The sequence below is a fragment of the Sinocyclocheilus grahami genome, unplaced genomic scaffold, assembly GCF_001515645.1.
Source record: "Sinocyclocheilus grahami isolate Dianchi unplaced genomic scaffold, SAMN03320097.WGS_v1.1 scaffold816.1, whole genome shotgun sequence".
NCBI lineage: Eukaryota > Metazoa > Chordata > Actinopteri > Cypriniformes > Cyprinidae > Sinocyclocheilus > Sinocyclocheilus grahami.
The window spans coordinates 81,767-92,581 of NW_015505995.1; the positions used below are offsets into that span (position 1 = coordinate 81,767).

At 35.0% G+C, this 10,815-nt stretch overlaps 2 protein-coding genes across 2 annotated transcripts in view; one reads left to right on the forward strand and one right to left on the reverse strand.

The window, feature by feature from the left end:
• The window catches only part of LOC107562283 (synaptic vesicle glycoprotein 2B-like), a 5,482-nt gene extending 594 nt beyond the window's left edge, over window positions 1–4,888 (forward strand). Inside the window, exons 2-13 of the mRNA XM_016246904.1 lie at window positions 221–277; window positions 396–557; window positions 989–1,151; window positions 1,279–1,400; window positions 1,849–2,012; window positions 2,227–2,307; window positions 2,427–2,522; window positions 2,637–2,725; window positions 3,062–3,189; window positions 3,357–3,452; window positions 3,582–3,741; window positions 4,501–4,888. Coding sequence (XP_016102390.1) covers window positions 221–277; window positions 396–557; window positions 989–1,151; window positions 1,279–1,400; window positions 1,849–2,012; window positions 2,227–2,307; window positions 2,427–2,522; window positions 2,637–2,725; window positions 3,062–3,189; window positions 3,357–3,452; window positions 3,582–3,741; window positions 4,501–4,684 — 1,502 coding nt within the window. The 3' untranslated portion in view covers window positions 4,685–4,888. The remainder of the gene's footprint in view (window positions 1–220; window positions 278–395; window positions 558–988; window positions 1,152–1,278; window positions 1,401–1,848; window positions 2,013–2,226; window positions 2,308–2,426; window positions 2,523–2,636; window positions 2,726–3,061; window positions 3,190–3,356; window positions 3,453–3,581; window positions 3,742–4,500) is intronic.
• A 106-nt stretch (window positions 4,889–4,994) lies between these two features.
• The window catches only part of LOC107562273 (cytoplasmic polyadenylation element-binding protein 1-like), a 13,022-nt gene continuing 7,201 nt past the window's right edge, over window positions 4,995–10,815 (reverse strand). Inside the window, exons 6-10 of the mRNA XM_016246896.1 lie at window positions 10,530–10,643; window positions 10,343–10,432; window positions 7,152–7,246; window positions 6,989–7,069; window positions 4,995–6,047 (exon numbers count right to left, since the gene is read on the reverse strand). Of these exons, the coding sequence (XP_016102382.1) occupies window positions 5,937–6,047; window positions 6,989–7,069; window positions 7,152–7,246; window positions 10,343–10,432; window positions 10,530–10,643 (491 nt within the window). The 3' untranslated portion in view covers window positions 4,995–5,936. The remainder of the gene's footprint in view (window positions 6,048–6,988; window positions 7,070–7,151; window positions 7,247–10,342; window positions 10,433–10,529; window positions 10,644–10,815) is intronic.

Consider the following 10,815-nt stretch of genomic DNA (forward strand, 5'->3'; position numbering starts at 1 on the left):
TATATATATATATATATGTGTGTGTGTGTTTGTATAATGATCCTATATATATATGTGTATATGTGTGTGTATAATGATCCTATATATATATATATATGTGTGTGTGTGTTTGTATAATGATCCTATATATATATATATATATATATATATGTGTGTGTGTGTACATAATGATCCTGTATATATATATGATAATTTTAGTGATATATAATGTTTCCATTAGATGACCAGACATCCAGCAGAAAGAAACTTTCATATGAGGAGGCTGTTGAGAAAGCAGGTTAAATCATCTTTATTTGACCTTTATGTATTTAATGTGGTGAATAATTTGTCCTAAATGTAGTTTCTTATGTCCAGATGCAGTGGTCAGCGATCCTCATGTTTCTGTCTGTCTGCAGGGTTCGGGCTCTTCCACTGGCTGCTGTTGGTGGTCTGCGGCTGGGCGAACGCTAGCGATGCGGTGGAGATCCTGTGTGTTTCGTTCCTTTTGCCCACGGCACGCTGTGACCTCCTGCTGACCTCAGCCGACATGGGGCTCCTCACCTCCAGCATATTCCTTGGTTATTATCTGTGCTGCTTTCTTTTTTTAAATTTGATTTTCTAACCAAATATCTGATCATGTTGCATTTTTAAAACTGAAAATTAGGCATTTGTGGTTCATTCATGGTGAGAAAATGGTTAAAGGCAAGACATGTTCATTTTGCAGTCTTAAACTGCAGGTCAAAGGAGGAATATCAAACATTTTTATCAAATAAATAAAGCAGGTCAAAAATGCAGTTTGTTCCCTATTTGGTTGAACTTTGTATTTTATTTGCCTTATCACGTGTCTGAAAACTGCAGAGTCATGCTCATAGTTTTTCAGTTTTTTTTTTATTTTTTACAAGAAATACATAACTGACCCAGTGATTAAAACTGCTGACATAACCATGTGATTTGACTGTCATGCGGCTCATTAAGATAGAACGTGTCAACCGGCCGTTTCCTTTGACAGGGATGATGGTGGGCGGTTATGTTTGGGGGTATCTGGCTGATCGCAGAGGAAGGCGGAGCATTCTGGTCATTTCTCTGGCAGTGAATGGCATATTTGGGGCGGTGGCCAGTTTGGCCCCGAGTTTCTGGCTCTTTTTGCTCCTGCGGTTCTTCAGTGGAGTCGGGTAATGACATGCCAAAAGAGTTTTTACACCCACAGAGACATTCTGAAGGTTTCGATAGAAATTATACAGACAGAATCTCGACACATTTGACTGGAATCCCATGAATGCATCTGTGTCTCACTCTCAGGGTCGGCGGCTCCATTCCTGTCATCTTCTCCTATTTTTCTGAGTTTCAGCCACGTTTGAGGAGGGGGGCTATGATCAGCGCTCTAGCCACCTTCTGGATGGCTGGAAATATTTTAGCAGCAGGTAAAACCATCATCCTCTGAGCTGAGAGAGGAGTGTCTCTAAAATACTGTCTAGAAGGTTGTATAAGTGTTTTTTTTTCCGGTTTTGTTTTAATATTGAAACCTGAGCAGTAAAGAACACAACCTGAAGATCTAGAGATAATAAAAAAAGATAAGAATACATTAGCAATAATATATATGAAAATATATTTAAATAAACATGCAAAAAATGCACAAGACAAAAGTAAATAACCAAAAATGTATCCATTAATAAATAAAAATATAAAAGATATTTAAATAAACAAAATAACAATGCATAAGGCAAAAGCTAAAAATATATCATGTGCCACTATTTAGAAAAAAGGGTCTAAATAATAAGCTAATAAGTAGCCTGTACTCATTTATTGTCGTTAGTGCAAAACATTGATGCATGAATATTGATTTTTAATACATATTTTGTGTTTTTCCAGGTGTGGCGTGGTTGGTGATTCCCAGAACTTCTTTGAGTGCTCATTGGGGCTGGTTGGATTTTCAGAGTTGGCGTCTTTTTGTGGTCCTCTGCTCCGTCCCCAGTCTGTCATCAGCACTTATTTTCAGACTGTTCATGCCAGAGAGCCCCAAGTTCCTCATGGAGGTGTGTACCGTCAGATACTTTACTTTTTATTTTACACCGATACAAAAGTTCAATTAGTAGGCTGTGAATTCTAGAACTCCATGTGTCTGAACAAGTCACAGTTCTAGAATTTAGTAGAACTGCAAATATAGCATGTACTGTATTAAGGTCCATTACAGGCTGCATGTTTGTCAGGTTCGGTGGCACATTATTTCACTGTGTTTCTCTTCCACAGGCTGGACGTGAGACAGAGGCTTTGTCTGTGTTCCAGAAGATGTTCAAACTGAACAACAGATGTGCCACAAAACCATTTCCCGTCAGTACCGCCTCGATGATGTTTGCTTTCAATTCTAGGCCAAACCTTCCCACTTCTCATAAAGCCAACTACATTATTTTGGTTTGTCATTTGATAAAACTGACAGTTTCTCTTAACAGGTACCAGGTCTTGTGATCAGATCCAAAGATGATGAAGTAAAAAACAGACCCACTAGCGGCTCAAGATGTCAGCAGTTCAGCCACCAACTCAAACAGGTTCAGAGCACTTTTGATGCATTATTGAGATTTTCTTTTCTGCTTTCTTAGAAGCTATTAATGCTAACATGAAGTCATACCGAGCTCTTTATGGCCTTGCTGGTTCTTCTACAGGCTCTGGACCCCATGAAACAGCTGTTTGTTGGACCGTTGGCTTCCAGAAGTGTCGTTCTGCTGATTATATTTTTCTGCATTTCATTTGGGTACTAAACTTAAATTATAAAATGGTAAAGGCAAAATATTCTACCAATTTAAGGTGTCAAGGTTTTTACACCGAAGTCAGTCATAATTTAGTTGAATCTTAGAATTAAACGAGCTGTTTTTCTTTGCTGCTACATCATAACGTCGATATGTAAATTAACTCTGTTCTGATTGGCTAAACACGACAGGTTGTTTTTGCTACTGTACCTTTAAATTTAAAACTTTAAACATTTAAATCTGTTATAATTAGTTAATTTAAAATGATGCAGATTATACAAAGATGATGAAGTAAAAAACAGACCCACTAGGATTACAATGTTGTAATCCTCTCTGTGCAGGTATTATGGATTATGGATGTGGTTTCCAGAGCTTTTTAAGAGAACCGAGGATGGAGGGTCTCCATGCGCCAACGTGTCTCGAGTCCAAAACTCAGAGAATGAAAGCTGCTATCCAGTCAAAACTGCAGGTTAATGCTACTAAAACCGGACTGAATGAGACTAATCAATATTTTTCTCATCAGCAAAAGCACACAAATATGAAATTTGTTAGTTATATTTTATTTTGTTGTCATGATATTCAAGTGTTATTTCTCATGGCTTTGTGTCGTTTGCATGTGTTCATGTGTTTTTATAGTGTACATGGAGGGTTTTGTAACAGCTGCTTCGAACTTGCCGGGAAACATCTTCACTATCCTGCTCATGGACAGAATTGGCGGGAAAATCCTGCTTTGTTAGTACAACAGGTTTTTTCTTCCAATGTTTGAATGGCAGCTCAAAATATTTTATTACTACAAAATATTAAAGAACTAATGAAGCGCTATAATGATGCATTATGATAATGTGGATTTTTCTCTGGTAGCCGTGAGTTTGCTGGTGTCCAGCGTGAGCGTGTTCCTCATCTATGTGGTGAAGACCAAAGCTCAGAGTCTGATCATGTCCTGCGTGTTCAGCGGTGTTTCTGTCGTCTCCTGGAACGCTCTAGACGTGGTGGGAACTGAACTTTACCCCACACAACTACGGTAAACCCCAATATTCGTTTGTAATAAAGTAATACTGATACTGATTTCACGTCATTTGCACTTATATATTGTTGCTCTTTTGTTAGTTTTGACTGCTTTTATTGTCCTCATTTGTAAGTCCCTTTGGATAAAAGCGTCTGCTAAATGACTAAATAAACATGCAGAGAGGTCAGTCAATCAAAACAGACATCATTTACACTACTGGTCAAAAGGAATAATTAAGATTTTCTTAATGTTTCTACAGTAGTAGAATTTTTTTTTAAAGTCTCTACAGTAAACTCATATTTATCTTCTTTGTGTGTGTTTATGTGTATGTATATATATATATATGTATGTGTGTGTTTGTTTGTATGTATGTGTATGTGTGATGAGAGAGGCCTGTAATTTTCATCATAGGTATACCTCAACTATGAGAGACAAAATGAGAAAAAAAAATCCAGAAAATCACATTGTAATCACAGTGTTGAAACCGTTTTTTTGCTGCTTAATAATTTTGGAAATCATTATAGGATTCTTTGATGAATAGAATGATTTCTAAAGGATCATGTGACACTAAAAACTGGAGTAATGATGCTGAAAATTCAGTTTGCACCACAGGAATAAATTACATTTTACAATATATTCAAATAGAAAACATTTTCAATTGTAATAATGTCACAATTTTACTGTATTTTTGATCAAATACATGCAGCCTTGGTGAGCAGAAGAATTCTGAGAATTGAAAGAATGAATGTATTAATTCCAGTTTCTATTCTGTAGCTCGTCAGCTCTGGGGGTTTTCACTGGAGTGGGTCGTGTGGCAGCCATCATGGGAAATGTAGTGTTTGGGCAGCTGGTGGACTCAAACTGTGCCATACCTCTGCTGATGGTGTCTGCACTCCTGCTGGCAGGAGGACTGGCGGCTCTACGCCTGCCTCAGACTAAACAGACTGAACTCACATGATGCACACACACTCAATTGGCATCATCTGGCAATCCTGTCATTCTGGGACCAAACTCTAAACCAAAAAATACAGAACATAAAAATGATAGCATTATTGTGTACTGAATTATAGTCATATAATTTCTTATTTATACCAAGGAAAAAATATTGGGTGGTATTTGATGATATTAATGTTTTTTTTATGAAAATAGTTTATAAATGAAATCAGAGGATATTCAAATAACTTAAATATTTCTCTTTTGAGAGATTTTTTTCTAACACTTTCTTGTTTGAACCTTGAAATAAAACCGAGCGTCAAATGTTTCAGTGCTTCAACAACTTTATTTTGTAAATAACCATGGCAATACTTGCAGAGCAATGAGGTAGAGACTTTGAAATTCTAAAAAGCGGCTGCAAAAGGCAACGAGGAAGAGATTATACTCTTTGGCACAGCTTCAGCGAGAAACCAGAGCGGCTAACTAAGGTTAGGAGGGTTTAACACAAAACACCAAACTCAACGTGAGAATTCCACCTCTATCTGCTCAAACAAACAATTTTAAAACCACTGGCAAACATTTCCCTAGTGCTATGTTTAAAAAAAAGTGCTATGATTTGATAAAAACTATATACAGCACAGAACCATCCAGAGTTGCTAACATGTATCCGATCTGATGGATGATTGATGGCAGGGTGGTTGCCAAGCAACAGCATCAGCCAGCTGTGATGTCACTTCCTAGAACATTTCACAAGCCAAGATGCTCATCAACCATTTAATAGAGCATTAAAAAGGGTAAATAAAAAAGGCCCTACAGGAAAAGACGCTTGAGGCAGGCAAACTTAAAAAATCTGTTTCATATGCTATGACCTAAACCAGCAGTAGAAAAGCAGGTAAAACCACCTTAAAAATCAATAAAATAAACCAAAATAATGGTATTAAAACACTGGTAACAAAAGAGAAGCCGAAGGCACCGACTGGCTTTTGCCTGCATCAGAGAGTCAAGCCTGCGAGATAAACTAATAATCTGTGCATGCAAAATCTAAAACACAACTCTTTAAAATCAGATCTCCAAGGCGATGGCTGTCTGGTCAGCTGTGCAAACAGGTCACCATCAACGAACCCTTTAGTGTGCATAGAGCCTTAATGAACGAGAACGAGAGCAGTGCAATACAACGCAGTGACTTCCTCAAGTGAGTCGCCCTTGACTCACGCTAACATCCTTCCCCAAAACAGTGAACTCAGTCCGGACTCTTCCCCACGCCGGCAGCGGTGGGTTTATTTGGGGTTCAGGCCCTTCTGGTTGCGCATGAGAGGCTGATGGCTGCTCAACACGTCCAGAGAATGCTGCCAATGCCAGCATGACCGACAGTAGTATTTAAAACAGGCCTAAAGAGTTGAAAAAATATGCATGTCAGCGCAATACGGCAAGAGTTTGGTTTGGTTGGTTGGTGCAGTACTGTGAGTTTTTATCAATAAATTGCTATGAATCACGTATAGGTGGTGTATAATTTGTATGAATGTCACACGGTCATCATTTTCAACAGTACTGGAAAAGGAGTTTGACACATACTTAAGACATTAAAACACACTTTAAACTTATTTAACAAATTTGTGTTGATCAATAATAATCTATCTTAGATTCAAAATTTTAAAAACAATTCAACTCTGTGTGCGTGTGTATGTGTATATATATATATATATATATATATAAAACTAAAAATCAGATGAATCAAGACTGTATACCGAATTGAAATCAAAACTAGTTAATTGATAATGAAATGTAATTATAAATACACACACGCACACATATATATATACAGTGTATATATATATATATATACATTTTTGTATTATTGTGTACTGAATCAAAACCCAGTGAATCAATAATAAAATCAATTCGCTGTCAACCCAAAGATTCCCTACTTCTAAGAAATATTTTCCACAATAAAAAATCTCAAAACTAGTTAATTGATAATGAAATGTAATTATAAATACACACACGCACACATATATATATACAGTGTATATATATATATATATATTTTTGTATTATTGTGTACTGAATCAAAACCCAGTGAATCAATAATAAAATCAATTCGCTGTCAACCCAAAGATTCCCTACTTCTAAGAAATATTTTTCACAATAAAAAATAAAATAAAAATAAACAGAACAATGCTTAAAAATTATTGTTCATCATCACATTAATGATACAGATGTGTCATTGTCCAAAGCTAAATTACACAGTGTGAAAGACACCAAAGAATTAGGAACTAAGTGAACTGAGCTGTAACGCTTGGTATGACGCTGTGCAGAATCTGATTCCTACCTGAGCCCTACAGAAGAATGGGCCGGGCTGACTGTTACATATTTGGCACATGGAGTCATCCAGATACGGGTCAATCTGGACCTACAGAGGGAACAGAAAGAGAGGGAGATCCACAGGGCTGATCCCACAGTATATGGTATATCTGAGTTCTGCTCTATTGTACCTTCTTGGTAAACTTGCAGGTTTTTATCTGCACAAACGCTGCAGTCACGGCTTTCAAATAGCTCCTCTGACTTCTGAACGTCACTCTGCCAGAGCCTAGATGAAAAAACGCAACACATTCACTCCATGGCTGAAGAAGTAGTAAGACTATATATAGTATATATGTATATATATATACACAGTATATATACACGCTGTTAAAAATGCATTTTTCTGAAGTTGTAAATATATATATATTTCACATTTAATTCATGTTTTACTTGCCATTTCTTTGTGATCATTTGTGAAATTTACTACCAATTTCTGAGTGAAAATACACTGGCAAAAGCCTCTCGTGCTCAGTAATATTGTGATACAGTAATATTGTGAAATATTGCAATTTAAATTAACTATGTTTGCTATGTAAATATATTTTAAAATGTAATTTATTTCTGTGATGCAAAAGCTGAATTTTCAGCATCATTACTCCGATCTTTTTTCAGAAATTTTCCAGAAATCATTCTAATATGCTGAGTTGTTATTGGTGCTCAGTTATTAATAATTGTTATTATTATTATCAATGCTGAAAACATTGTTTTTGCAGCTTAATATTTTTGTGGAAACAATAATACATTTTTCAGGCTTCTGAATAGATCAAAAGAACAGCATTCATTCAAAATAGATTTTTGTAACAAACGTCTGTAGTGATTACACAATTATAAATGTCTTTACTGTAATTTTCGATCAATTTAATCTATCCTTGCTGAATAAAAGTATTGATTTCTTTTTTTTAATCATACCCCTTTTGAATAGTAGTGTATCACATTTTCCATTAGGATATTATAATATTATAAATTATTAACTGTGTTCCAACATTGATGATAATAAGAAATGTTTCTTAAGCATCATATCAGTATAACAGAATGATTTCTGAAGCATCATGTGACACTGAAGGCTGAAGTAATGATGCTGAAAATTCAGCTTTGCATAATAGAAACATTTTTACAGTATATTCAAATAGAAAACTTTAAATTGTAATAATATTATAATACAATATTACAGTTTTTTTACCTTATTTTTGATCAAATAAATAAAATCTTGGTAGGCACAAAAGACTATTCAGACCGTCCTTGCAAAGTTGGAACTGCCCCACTTTATAGAAACAGCCTTTGAGCACAGACGCATTATAGGCTACTCTGCATGTTCAGGAAACAGTCCTCCATAAAATTTGCTGCACACATCTGAATATTTGGGTTGAACTGTTCTGGAACAGTGCTGTAAATACAACTTAACCACTGACTTCTAGTCGTGTCCTCTTTTGGAAGACCAAACAAAGTAGTTTCGCTTTCACAACGAAACACAGCGTCACACACGGCGGGCGAAGGAGCGTCCGGCGGGCTTGCGGCAACCACATGTTGTGACCCCGGGCTGGACTCCGCTTCGTCCACGGTGAAAGCCGATCTGGTGATCCACAGCGCGAAGTTGATGTATTTCCTCAGCGACCAGCACGAATCAGCTCTAGGCATGACAAAGCGGATATCGTCCTCTTTTGGAAGACCAAACAAAGCAGTTTTGCTTTCACAACGAAACACAGCGTATCCACGACATGGCGGCGGCGGCAACAACAATACTACAGCGAGAATAAAAGTTACGCCTTCTTTCTTTGCGTGAACATTTGGGCGGCGTTATGCAAATCTTCCCACATCGTGACATAGACATGTGGGGGCGTGTTTAAACGAGGCGTTTTAGGGGGGCGTGGACGAGTCTTAACTTTTATAAAGAATATCTCTTTGGGTTTGAGACTTTAGTCTTTGCAACTTTAGGCATCTTATCTATTATCTTATTCACGAACAGCTTGTAACACTCAAAGAGAAAGGAAAACTTGAAATTGCATCATATGACCCCTTTAAAGAAAGAGCAATTTGATCAGTAATTGATCCCTGTTTAAAAAACAAAATAACAACAAAAAATTTTTTAGTTTTTCCCTGCTGTACCGAAACATACATCAAAACCGAGGTACGTACCGAATCGTCATGTTTGTGTACCGTTACACCCCTAATATATATATATATATATATATATATATATATTTAATATATTTATACTGAATATTCTGTACATACTGTATGTGTGTACATATTTTTTTTCAATGTTTTTATTTTCATTCTTTTCTTTTTTTCATTGATGTATTTTTACAATCTCTGAAGCATTTCTATTCATTTAATAATTTTTTGTTCATAAAAGAGACTTCTCATTTAGATTAGTGGAAATCAAAAACCGAGTTTCAATGTCACCAAATAAACTAGGTAAAATAAGAGTAATATAAATATATTATAAACATAAATGTACAAATATATCAATATATGCATAAATTACATTATTTTGAATAATGAAAAATGCAAATCAAATGTAATTTTAATAACTATGAAGCAGTCTGCAAATATCATTTGCAAACAAAATATCAGTTCAAAACTAAATATTTCTTAGTAAAATCTAATTTTTACTATATATAATTTCATAATTAAATGGTTTGATGATAATTTTATTGTCATCATGAAAGGCATTTTAAGTAGGTTTATTATTGTTATCTAAGAATATTAAAGACTTTTAAAAATAATTTAAATTAAATAAATTAAATTGAAGTTAAGTTACTAAACCTTGAAATTAAATTACTTAAATTACTAACTGGAAATAAATAAAAAGTAAAGGTGAATTAAAACTACAGCTGAAATAAAAACTATTTAAACAGAAAAAGTCATTTAAAAAAATTTATAAATAAAAACTAAAATAATAATAATAATAATGACAAAAGCACATAACAAAATTACAAAAAAAAGCTAATTCAAAATATTAGCCTAATATAAAATATAAACTATAATAGTATATAAAGTATAACAAAATAACACTGATTTAAAGGTGCTAAATATTGATTCTGAAATATCAGTAACAAAATAAAAGCTATTCTTGCTGTTTTTTGATCAAATTCAGCAACGATTTCCCAGCAAAAAGATGTGTGACACAAATGCTGATAATTTGGAAATGATTTTAAATGATTTCTATTTCCTGAAAAGCAGGAATAATCCATAAAAGCTTTATATGGTTAAACATCAAATATGTTTCTATATTGGTCCTTTTTACACTGAGCCTACTTGGTATGAGATGTTGTTGAATTATAGATCATATATACTACTATAAGATGAATTCTGCTGTTACCTTGCGGAGGACAGCGTGGATGTTTACCATCTTTACCAGGCCACTCAACTTTCAACGGACCAAAAACACTAAATGTGTTCAACAGACTCGCTACAGAGACAGAAAAGTTGTTATTTAAAACTTGTTTGTGTTCAGAACCATAATACAGAATAAAACCTACATCTCAAATGAGTGTCAGTCAGCTCACCCTCTGTGATGTCCCATGGCACTCCTCCCAGAAACACTTTACAGGAGTAAACAGGGTTTTTGTAGTGGCGTGGAGGAAGGCATCCTTCCCAGGTGTAAGTGGCTTCATTTACGGCTGTGAGAAACGGTCAGTCATAAAATCACAACAATATTAATAACAACTATAGACAGAACACAAGGCTTTTAAGATGTGTTTTTTTTTGTGTTTAACCATTTTTAAAGCCTGACATATGAAATAACAGTCAGAATATATTTATATATATATATATATACAGTATATATATATA